Source organism: Astatotilapia calliptera, chromosome 7 (genome assembly GCF_964374335.1).
Source record: "Astatotilapia calliptera chromosome 7, fAstCal68.1, whole genome shotgun sequence".
In the NCBI taxonomy this organism is placed as follows: domain Eukaryota; kingdom Metazoa; phylum Chordata; class Actinopteri; order Cichliformes; family Cichlidae; genus Astatotilapia; species Astatotilapia calliptera.
Genome location: NC_137428.1, coordinates 35,117,630 through 35,130,468, shown reverse-complemented (window position 1 = coordinate 35,130,468; position 12,839 = coordinate 35,117,630). Strand labels below are relative to the sequence as shown.

The 12,839-nt window shown below is 40.3% G+C and overlaps 1 protein-coding gene across 1 annotated transcript in view; it reads left to right on the top strand.

Moving 5' to 3' along the window:
• The first annotated feature begins 412 nt into the window (after positions 1 to 412).
• Positions 413 to 12,839, top strand: part of LOC113026024 (uncharacterized) — a 122,703-nt gene continuing 110,276 nt past the window's right edge. The window contains exon 1 of the mRNA XM_026174418.2: positions 413 to 784. Within this exon, the coding sequence (XP_026030203.2) occupies positions 661 to 784 (124 nt within the window). The 5' untranslated portion in view covers positions 413 to 660. The remainder of the gene's footprint in view (positions 785 to 12,839) is intronic.

The following is a 12,839-nucleotide window of genomic DNA, read 5'->3' as shown; positions in this document are numbered from 1 at the left end:
TAAGAAACCCATATTGGTCTCAAGTAGCTTTGGAATCTGCACATTTGACGAGTGTTTAATCTCCCTAACCCATGTCCAGCCAGTCTCCTACTTTACCAAGTAGGCGTTCTTCCTACCTTTACCCTTTTACCTTTGCCTATACTGCTTCCTGTTTTTGGTTCCTGGATTGTGAGCTTGGTACTGTAGCCTGTGTTTGCACCTCACAATGTTGTATGTTTGGAGTGGAATTACAAAAGTTCTAACCATCTCTTGGGAGGTGGAGAGAGGGAAACGAGTCAATTTTTCAAAACAAACAAATTAAAAGTAAGTTGAAGACAGGCTCGAAAACAAAAATGGGCGGAGGCCCTGCAGGGATTTAATTGGTCAACAGGAGAGGGGCGGGGCTTCTCTTTGCTCGTTTGGCTCTGCAGTGATGTGATACAGCTGCAGGAGGAGAGAAGCTGCTGCTGGCTGAGAAGGAGGATGAGGAGAGGTGAAGAGGATGAAGAGTTAGTTACTCTGCACTTCGCTCCTATTAAAACTGCAGAATTATAGAAAAAGTGCGATTCAGCAATGTTCCCCACTTTGACTGCTCTTTAACTGGATCAGTTCAGACTTTCAGTACTTTTCTAGTTTGCATATGTTTCATTTCTGAAGCATAAAGGCGGCCACACCGGGAAGATGTTGCTCTGTTTGTTAAAATGGACAGTTTGCGTTCTCGGGCTCCTCACGACGAGCAACGCCTCACCTGACGACGCATCGGTCGACTTCGGGGGAGAATCCGGTTCCGGGATGCTGCAAACAGGTAAGATTGGTGCAAACACCTGTGGAGCCTCTCTGCTTTTGAAATAAATATAACCTCACTGATAAGATCAGGGTTACTCTTGCAGCAGTGGAAACTTTTACAAGGAGATGCGTTGAGTCTGTGGTTCTCAGTCATTTCTGGCATGTCACAATTATTAAGACAAAATATGTTCATGCCCCACACCTCATTTTTTTAAAGATGATTAACAGCAAAACTTTGAATTTAGCCTATCAGAAACTCTTTCTTTGGCTTCACTTCATAGTTTCCACCGTCTTCCTCAGCACACCTGCACTGGCTCAGCGCTCCACGTCTGAGACCAATTGGGTTACCTAAAGAAGTTTTATAGCCACATTCTTCACATTTGCACCCCTCCACCCAGCTTTGCTTTAAAGTCCCAATCTGCCTGCAACATGGCATCGCTGACATTTAAAATGAAATTAGCACAGTTTTCAACACTTTAAGTCCCATAAAATGCATTTCTCTCCTAAGTTCTGCCATATTAAACAAAGTCATCTACTATGTGCCATAAAATATAAAATCATTGTAGTTTTCTTGGAAATCCAGGAAATGTGCTTTTTCTGTATTCTTCACCCTTTACTGCAAAAGTGTTATTTTCCTTTTTTATGCCACATTTGCTGATGCATCCCCCTTAAAGGCGCTTATAACCCAGCAGGACAACAGCAGGATGAACTATTAGTCAGCTACACAGCATGACATCATTTTTTTCAGAGCAATTTGGATCCAGATAAAAATATTTCACTTCTCATCAGCAGCTCCTCCGACACTCAACAACTGCAGTCGCTCCAGCTCTGATGTTTTTCCTCTAATCGCTTTTTGGCGTGAGAGCAAACTTAAAGCGTTTGTAGACTGAGGGAATAATTTTGTTTTTGCATGCTGTGAATAGTCAGACCACAATGAACTAATCAGGCTGTGACTATATTTCTTTATTTATTTTTTGAGCACAGACCACTTATTTTTATGGCGTATTTTAAAGATTCTGACAGCTTCACAAGAAGAAAATACTAATTAAAAAGCTTTTTAGAGCACATTTGTTATTCAAATTAAAACCTGCTGATAACTATTTCACATCAGCAAATTGGAAGCCCTTAAACCAAAGTCTCTCGTATTCCTAATTTTAAAAGTTGCACCAAAAAAAAGGCCTTTTAAATATAGATTCTTGCTGCCAGAGTGCCATTGTTGCGCTCATCTTTAAAACCCTTGTGTCATACTGGGACCTTTTTGTGCCACTTTTTTCATTCGTATGAACGCCATTTCCACTGTGTTGGGTGTAATATAGCGAAACTTGCCACCCGGTTTCGTTTTTGTAAAAGATTCAAAATTTCAGTCTGATTTTCTTACATCAGCCTAACACGGCTTAGCAGTAAAAATACTCACACTGATCACCCTAGGGACCGTTTTGGGCCCATTGACTTCCATTATAAACGCTATTTTTCACGCCAGAAAAATTACGGTCAAAGGGATCGTCAGGTCTCCAGCTTAGGTTTTGTTTTGGACTACAGGCCTTAGAGTTGTAATTTTTTTATTTGTCCACCGGGTGGCGCCCTTGCTTCACATTTGACCTCTGCTGGAAAACAGCGGGCTGCTTGGACAGACCTGCCGGAAATGACGCCTCTTTTCCGGCGTGCAGCAGCGGCTTCGCCCGCTGATCGTGCGGACCATTTTTTGGTCCCTAGGACCATGAGAGGGTGCATTTTTTTTTTAGTCAACAGGAAATGACGTATTTGTTGTCACGTGGTACCGGAAGTGTGCGCTGGAAAAAGGACGCAAGATGCCCCGATCATCGTCGCGAGTTAACCCGGGAGAATGCACTCATTTCGGCCTTGACGAGCAGCATTTGCCGCCTGGAGACCATTTTCTGGTTCTGGAAAAAAAAATAAAAGGCGATCGAAATGACTCTTGGTGCCAATCTTTAGTCCATCTAAAGGCCTAATTTAAAGGGTTAAAACAACGAAAATATAATTAAAACTTTATATGAATATTTCAGGGAGAAGTAGTTTTAAAAGACTGACCAATTTAAAGTGAAAAAAAAAATTAATATTTAATATTTTTATTGCACTTTTTGGGCGTGGTCGATAGTGTGCATTTTATGAAATGCGCTCCTGGAAAAAAAATAAAAGGCGATCGAAATGACTCTTGGTGCCAATCTTTAGTCCATCTAAAGGCCTAATTATAATAACAATCAAATATTACTTCAAATGTTTTTTTTTGAAAATATTTAGTTTTTTTGTTTTTTGGGGCTAAAAAAACAGGGCGTTCATGTAATAAAACTGGGATTTAAAGGGTTAAAACAACGAAAATATAATTAAAACTTTATGTGAATATTTCAGGCAGAAGTAGTCTTAAAAGACTGACTCATTTAAAGTGGTAAAAAATATTAGTATATAACATTTTTATTGCACTTTTTGGGGCGGGACCTTTTTTGGTCCCCAGGGTGATCAACGTAAGTTTTTTAAAGGATGACACATTAATTAGATTTATTATCAATTTATCTAAGACAAGACAAAATCTAAGACACAAATGCTTTTATCTCTGAATTAGACAAGGCAGAATCACAAATTTTTAGATAATATAGATGAAAAGAAGAGTTGCCGGAGACATCATTCACAAAAAAATGCCTTTAGTTTGTAATGAATACATGTGGAAACTGAAACCAGAAGTCACCACAGTTTATTAAATCCCATGGAATGTGTTTAAGGTGCCAAACAGTCTTAGTTAATCAAAGCATCACTTTCCAGAGCCAGCCCTGTTGTCTCATCAGAGCCTTCACTTGTCTGGAGCTTCTTTGTTGATGCAGTGACAGTGTTGTACGTGCTGCAGGATTACATTGAGTTTTTGAGCCCTTTAATCCACCCCAGAGCTGTGGAAATGAATCTTAGATTGGACTTCCTCCAGTCACATGATTATGTCATGACTGGAGTACCTCTCCATCACACTGTGTTTACTCTCCCATTTGAGTTTTATTAAATTTTTTTATTGCGTTCATCTGTATTAGAGCCACACAGAAACATTTGAGAACTGTTTAATGTTTTCATGGAGTATTTTCATAGAATTACTGTAGATGTAGTGTAAAAGCTTTGTCCATGGCAGGTGTCATTAAACACACTAAGGAAATACAGTATACAGTATTTCCTCTGTTATTTTTGGGTTTCTTTACTTAAAGCTTGCCAGGCTCCACATGTAACTGAGATCATTTGGGAATTTCTGAACTCTGCTGATACAATGACTCAAGACTTGACAATGAGACAGGGCGTACCACAAGAATAGAACAGAAATTTTGAGCCAAACCAATTTGCAGTTAACAAAAACAAAGTGGTGTCATTAAGTGGTTTTATTCAGCTTTGCTAAATTTGCCATTAGATCTCTGCAAAAACATCAAAAAGACATGCATGATACCCCAAACTGACCATCTGCACCTTCACTTATTGGTTTATTAGTTATGAACCTTTGTTATGCAAGAATTGGTTACATGCCATGAATTTTATTCCAAAGAAATTCTGTCTGACACTGACACTAACTGTGTAAAAGGGACGCTTTTTTTATTTTACTCAGGGATCCTACCTGAGTAAAATAATCAACTAAACTTTTCAAAAGCACTGATTTAAAAATAGTTACAATGTTTGAAGAAACATTAACCAGCTTATTCCCAGTGTTCCAGTGTTCCGTTTCAATCCTGGCTTCTTGCTCAAAGACGTTGGCTTGCTTTATTAGTTGCAGTTTGAGGGAAAGAAAAGAAGAAAGAGGTCAGCAGTCATTCATCTTTATATCTGTACCCCTTATGACTGCCATAAATCACCTGTACTATGAGTGGAGCATTCCTTTTTCACATTTTAGACATTTGTTTTATCTGTTCTCATTGTCACTGGCGCTGTGTTTGGGCTTTGAAGGCACGGCATTGTCTTTAAGTGCTGAGTCTGCACCTGTCAGACTGGTGGAGAAGGAAAAAAGCTGTAATCAGTGCTTATGAAGCCGCTTTACTTTTGAACCAAAGCTGCTTTTCATGGTTTGGGTTGGGCCCATTTGTTCCAAATTTGGCGTGGAACGATTTGTCTCCTTGATGCACTTCCCTGCATCCTACTTGCAGCTCTATGACTGCTTGAATGTAAGCATTTCTGTCATTCCCAATCCATTCAGTTATGACTTTCAGTCATCCATATCCAGCTGTGATACTCCAACATGTCTTGAATAGCTAGTGTAACCTCTGACCCTGTGAGATGGGTATCACTGGAACATAGTATGCAGAACAGCTGCTGGGAAAAGTTTTGAGATGCCCATGTGTCTGAGTGTCTCCATACATCTCACCATCACTCATCCACTTTCCTCAGAAGTTGAATTTGCTGACTAACCATCTTGACCTTCTGTGACAGTGGAGCAAAGTTGTAAGCTTTTTTTTTTTTTTTAAGTTTTCAATCATATATACTGTAGATAACCTAAATCTGAACCAGATTTAACAACTTCAAAAACTTTTTGCTCTGAGAGCACTCTAAGGATATAGCGTAAGGATATCTTTCCATGCTGCGCTTTGAAATACAGCGGAAGATATTGGCAGAATGACCTCACCATGAAATTGCAATGAACTGACTGCAGATGTGATGATTTCTCTGGTAGCTGATGGGCAGAAAATATGTCACTAGAAATTTGTTGAATGTTTCTTCTACTTTCGGTTCAATGAATGCACACCGCGTTTCTATATAGAAATACTGAAAATGGAATTTTTTTTTTTTAGATTTCATATAGTCCATGCTTACACCTGCTCAGTTGCTATTTTTCACAGATTGTGAAGAGGGAGATTTCACTGTGAGAACAATAACACTGCATGCTTATTGACTGGTGACAGTAGTTTATAAAATGATCTTCAGGTTTAATTCAGTCAAAGTGAAATTGGTGATTAATGCCATACACTCATCAAGAAAATGTTAACTGAGTTCATAGAGCGAGGGAACCAACAACTATTTTCCAACAAACTTCGTTAGAACTCAAGATTGACTGCACACGTTTTTAAGGGCTTTGATTTTGGAAGTGAATTTCCTTTTCATTTTGCGCCTTTAAGATTTCTTGTTAACATTTTTAGGCCTTGAACCAAGCCAACCAGCTATGATATGAATCATAAACATGAAGAGGTTTAATTTCTGTTAAAAAAAAAAATGAAAACAAACAAAAAAATGTGCTCACTAACTGACCTGACATTCATGTTTTTACATTTTTTTCCCTCTACTATAGAATTATTGTCACTGCGAGTGATTTTCAGTACGTTCTGCAACACTTATGTCACTTTGCAGAGCCCTAAAGTCAAACCAGATCAAAAGCACAGCACCAGCTATGTCACAGAGATACTCATGCGCTTCCCAGCAGGTTGAGCTCATGATGTCACCGCCAGTATTATGCCGGATCCATAACCAGGCATCTGCATCCAATGAAACATAATCGTGGGCCTTAGTGGCTGGCAAGCCCTGATCTGGAGCCCATTAGGCAGCTTTTAACCAGACGGAGGCCCACGCACACTGTAGCATGTGTGCTGCTATTCCCTGTTGTATGCATAGACTGGGTCATCGGTCTGGTTCTGGGTGTGGAGCAGACCACAGCTTGTGGTTAGATTTGTTTAAAAAAATGCGGGTGGAGATGGCTAGGTGCAAACCATATGTTGGACCAGAACAACTTTCCATCTGCAATCTCTTCTCAAGCCGACTGGAACCAGATGGAAGATAGAGTGGGTTGATAGTGTACAGACAAAGTTCCTCAGATGTTTGATATTACACACAAGTGAAAAAAATAACTTTTCATTCTTATTTTTTGACAATTTACAAAGGCTTTGTGGTATCATTTCCCAGTTTGTACCCCACTGTCGGGCCACATCGGTGAGACCAACAATTACAGTCCGTAAGACACAAAGACACAGGACAGTTTAACAATGCAGTTGTTTCTGTTTGTGGTTCCACTTGTTTAACACGCATATTTGTGTCCACTCACTACGTAGGAATTAGTTGCAAATGTTGAACACCTGCCTTGCGGTGACTATAAGAGCACGTTGCACCTGGTATTACAAGTGGTACTGTTTTATTTGTGGTGTGCCAGTTTACATTCCTTAAGTTGATTAACTATGTTTAGTGGTTTGATTTAAAACTGTTTTCCATTAAAGTACCACAGAGGAGCAGTATAGGCACATATTGAAATTCATTTCATTTTTACCAATGTACTGGCCGTGCTCCAAATAGTGCTGTAGTACACCGGTTAAACTGTGACACTTCTATGAAGAATGAAAAATTATTTTTTTCATGAAAACACAGCCTGTATATAAAAGATGGATACTGCCACAAAGACTTCTAAAATAAGGTTATGAAGCCTTAAGTAAACGCTTGGCCATCGGAATACTGGTGTTTTGAAACCACACCTGATGAATGACGAGTGAAACTGACAAACTGAGGGACTTTTTGTAAACTATATAAAAGGAATTAAATGAAAAATGAGCATTATATTGCATTTAGTTTGACTGAGGTTCCAGACTAAGAGAGAAACAGGAGCTTTTTCTCACACTTCTATACTATTTGATGTCTTTTTGCAACACCCTGCTGTCCATGAAAAAAATGCAAATAAGGTGATTCAACAATGTCCATCATTAATATACAGTTTGTTTACAAGTGAAACAGGATATGAATAGATAGTTGGAGATAAAATATTTAAACTAAAGGTAGCCACCTTTATGCTTTCTCTATTCTTTAAAGGAGTTTTGCTGAGATGATCCTGTAGGAATCTTCAACTCCTGTTAGTTTTATTGAGCATCTTATTTTTTGTACTGCATCTTTACTGCCTTCACTGCTCTTATAGCATTATAAAACCCCACTATGCACTATGTTCTTAGCATCCAACAAAAGACAGACACAGTTGCAACCAGCATGTGAATATAGCAGTGAAGACCAGGACTGCAACTGTTCACCAGTAACTTTGTTAAGTTGGTTAATTGTGCAAGTCAGTGTAGTTCTCACTTTGTTTCTGCTGCCCCCTAGTGGTCAAAACGATTACTAATTTATATTTGTGTCTCATAGCACATCTTGACTTTATTTGGCAACGATTTGCCCCATGGGACACATTTAAACTATCATATAATTGCAATTCATCATTAAAAAAAGTCTAGGTGCAGCCAGGAGGCCGGTTTTAACTGCTGCAGGTGGGACATGTGTAACTGCCTTAATATGCTTGTGTTCTGCAAAATAGATGCCAGGTGATGCAATGTTGTCTCATACCAGTAAGACATACTTAATCTCTGTTCTTGCTGCACACGCTATTTTTTTTTTTTTTGTGTCATAGTCTTTGTTTTTGGTTTTTTAGCCACATGTTAAAAAAATCCACATTCAGATAAGAGGATACAGTGTTAAGTTGTCAGCTAAAACTAGATTAGTCAGCAAGGTGCAGGGTACACAAGCCCGCTAATTAGTTACCAACACTTTAAAAATCTAGAATTTGACTCGCTAAAACTGGAGCACAGACAGTCCTTTAGTTCAATTAACTACATATTTACTTGAGTGAATTATCTATGGTAGCTCATCGCCTAAAATCATCACACTCCCCATCAGATTGTCTTCCCCCAAGTCTGCTAAAAAATATTTTTGATACTATTGGCCCTTTTATCCAGCGATTAATGAACTCTTCTGTTGATGCAGGCTGTGCCCCATCATGTTTTAAACAGGTTACAGTTCAGCCTCTTCTTAAAAAACACAGTCTGGATGCAACTGTTCTGGCTAATTACTGGACAATTTTGAAGCTCCCAGTTCTTTTAAAAGCTTTAGAGAAATTAGTCTACTCACAATTGCAAGTTCATCTTGATCATAATGGGATCGCTGAAGTTTTAATCTGGTTATAAATCACTACATAGCACCAAGATGGCCATTAAAAGGCTTTTAATGATTTGCTTTTAACTCTGGATTTATGTACGTGCATGAAAGCTGGTGCAACAACGGGACAATTATAAACAGTCACTGCCCCCCGAACCTCGAGTACATGTCGGTAAGATGCCAGCCTTTCTTTCTACCGAGAGAGCTAACAGTAGTGATCATCACGGCTGTGTACATTCCACCCGATGCCAACGTAAACACGGCGCTCTCTATCCTGCTGAACACCATTAACGAACAGCAGCGGGCCCACCCGGACGGTGTTCACATTATCGCAGGTGATTTTAATAAGGCCAACATAAAGACTGTGCTCCCAAAGTTCTATCAGCATGTCAAATGTCCCACCAGAGGAGAAACCCCTCCCCCACCTCGGTCAGTCCGACCATCTCTCCCTCCTGCTCTCCCCAGCCTACACCCCCCTCAGGCGCAGTGTCAGGCCCACCACAAAGACTGTTACAACCTGGCCGGAAAATGCTCTCTCCAAACTACAGGACTGCTTCACAGAGACCGACTGGGACATATTTGAACACCAGGACCTAGAAACATTCACAGGATCAGTACTGGACTACATCAAGTTCTGTACTGCAAATGTGACAGTGGACAAAAGCATTTGGGTTTTCCCAAATCAAAAACCCTGGATGACCAGCGAGGTCCGCTCACTCCTCAAAGCCCATGATACCGCCTTCAGGTCAGGTGACAGAGCTCTGTACAGGGCTGCTCGAGCTGACCTGAAAAGGGGGATTAAAAAAGCCAAGTCAGACCACAAAAGGAACATCGAGTCCCACCTGTCCAGCAACAACACACGAGAGGTGTGGCAGGGAATGCAAGACATCATCAACCACAGAGGCAGCACTGCGAAAACAGAAAACCCGAGTGGGCAGCTGGCAGAGGAAATAAACAGCTTCTTCGCCCGCTTTGAAACACCACAACAGCAACACTCATCTGCTTCAGCACTGCTCCCATCCTCATCCTCACCTGGTTCCTGCACCGCTCCACTCACTGTAACAGAGCACGATGTCAGACGTGTGCTCCTAGCAGTGAACCCCAGGAAGGCGGCCGGTCCAGAGTGTACCTGGCAAGGTACTAAGAGCATGCGCACACTAGCTCACCCTCATCTTCACCAGACTCTTCAACCTCTCACTGGATCAGGCAGCCATCCCATCCTGTCTAAAATCAGCCACAATCATCCCAGTGCCGAAGAAGTCTCCCATCTCCAGCCTGAATGATTACCGCCCTGTGGCCCTCACACCGGTAATCATGAAATGCTTTGAGAGACTAGTCCTTCAGCACATCAAGGATTACCTCCCCCCAGAATTCGACCCCCACCAGTTTGCATACCGTGCAAACAGATCCACAGAAGACGCCATCGCCACAGCTCTCCATGCTGTGCTGAGTCACCTAGAGCAGCAGCAAAGCTACTCTTTGTGGACTACAGCTCAGCCTTTAATACAATCATTCCGGTCATCCTCCTCACCAAACTGGTCACTCTTGGCCTCCCTCCTCTCACATGTGCCTGGATAAAGGATTTCCTCACAAACCGGCCCCAGACTGTAAGACTTGGCCCTCATCTCTCCTCCACTCGCATACATATATATATGTATGTATGTGTTTTTCCCTATGTTAATACTGTCCATATGTACATAGCGCTGCAGAACTGTACCCCCCCCCCCCCCCCCAGCATGTTTACACTGAGTAGGAGATGCTCTGTATCTCATTGTACAACTGTATAGTGACAATAAAGGCATTCTATTCTATTCTATTCTATTCTATTCTATTCTATTCTATTCTATTCTCACAGCCCTGCTGTCCTCTTGTTGGGCTTGACTTTGACATGGTTGACCATGATATCCTCCTATCACAACTAGAATCAAGTGTTTGGCTAAAAGAATCTGTTCTTCAGTGGTTTCAGTTCTACTTATCTGGACCTTTTATGTGAACATGGGCCCCTAAAGCTTGAAAATAGCCCCTCTTAGTTATGGTGTGCCTCAAGGCTCAATTTTGGGTCCAGACTTGTTTGCACTGAATATGTTGCCACTGGGGTCTATATTTTCACCGTATAACCTTTCATTTCACCGTTTTGCAGATGACTTGAAGATTTATTTGAGCTGTTATTGCGTTGCCTTAAAGACGTTACACAGTGGGTTTCCAAAAATTTTCAAAACTAAATGGAAAAAAAACCCCATTTTTTTGCATTACTTTTTATAAAAGTAATGCACTATATTACTTAATTACTCGCCAGAGAAAGTAATCCGTTAGAGAAGTTCAAGCTCAGGCTGCTGGGCTTGGGTGGTATTGCACTGAGCTTTATCATCACTTTGGATTCTTGGCTAGCTTTGTGTTTTATTAATGTTTTATTATTCAGTTTAGTGTAGAAACACATGACATCACTGACTAATGAAAATGTAATTTTGTTATTGCTTAATTTTGGGCCTTTTAACACGTGTTTATAGGGATTCACTCACTTTTGGAGATGACCTCAGGTGGCAATTTCTAAAACTGCAGTTGTTACTGTTTGGATTCACGTTTTTGTCCAAGAAGTTGTTGCTAGACTGGGATTTAATAAACTCACCTACTAAATGGCAGATTTTTGTTCTTTATTTAGTGCTTTCTCATTTTTTTCAGCTGGTAATAAGTTGATTTAAACTTCCTTGATGAAGTGAAGACCTTTGGGTTGAGTAATAAGCATGATGGGCTGAATTGAAAAGCCCTCAACATGTTCAGAAATGTCCTCCATTATGACGAACATGTGCAGATGCTTATCTTTATTGGTTTGGCTGAGCTTGACTGAAAAAGGACCTGAGGTGACAACTATGTTATGATTAAAAGAGCTTGAGCAGGCCCTACGTTGAACAGCTGGAGGAAAGGCGTAAGACCAGCTTTGCTTTTCTTTTTTTGCTTTACTTTTCTGTGAGTGAACCATAACCTTCTTTCAAACTCCTATCAACTGCTGTCTGTCAGGGCCTGCTCAGCCTGCTGAGATTTTTTTTTTAACTTTAATGCTCACATTTTGGTCCAGACTGCTGAAGGTTTATCAGCCTCTGTGGATTTGTTTCTTGGGGCCACAGACCCCAGTCTGGATTTGTTTCCTCATGGATTGCCTGCATGGCACTGTGCCACGCCAATCAAATAAGTTTGCCCAAAGACCTTCAGCTTTGTGCAGAAGTGTGTGTTTGTGCTTGTGCAGATTTGCTGTTTGTCCACAGGACACATTCAAGTTTATTCTTACGTAAGCAAGAAGCGGGTAATCAGTGCTACAGCCTGGGCTCTACATCATTGTGAAAGTGTTAAGAAAAACTGATGCTCTGTGCAACAAAATACTTGATGACGATTTGATTTTTTTTTAAGCAGAGTTACCCAACTGCCATACCAGATTAAAATTAGGTTTAAGAGCAAGTACGTCAGGGATTCAGTTACAGAGAAAATTGACTTCATAAAGTTTCTTTTTGTTATTGCAGGATCATCTGTCATGATCACACAACATGTGCATGCTACACTAACAGCCAAGAAGTATTTTGCACTTTGAACTGCATGAACGAATTAAATAAATAATCAACATGCCTATGCTTTCATGTTTGTTTTAATTATTATTATTAGTAAATATTCAATAGCTGGTAACTATTATCCTTCTAATGAAACCAAAATCAGATGCTGTTTCTTTTATCTTTGCAGTTGGCTCTTAAAATAATTGCACTCTCTTTAGCCTTTCTGTCTGCAACTCGTATCCACAACGCAAATCTGCAGATTTAAACTTTACAAACAGCCCAGCTTAGTTTTTTTTTTTTTTTTCCCTTTTTTGCCTGTTTGGCTCTTTTGCCATCAAAATTATTGTCTAAAGGCAAAGAAAGATGCCCAATGGATTTACTTTACCAAATGGACCATCCCAGCCTTGCCGTAATGGTCTATTTGATTCACCTTTTATTGTTTATTTTATTTTATTTTCACTTGCTAAATACGGGACAGACTTGACTGGGGAAAAGAAAGGGGAGAAAGAAAGAGGGGAAGAAAAACAGCGGGGAAGAGGGACGAGGATAAAGGGCAAAAAACAAAAAACAACAAAATAAGCAGACAAAAGCTTAGTTTTTGCTTCCAGCAGCAGCAGCAGCAGCATGGTAGTCTTAAAATTAACCGACATTTATGAGAAAAGGTTTATGCTC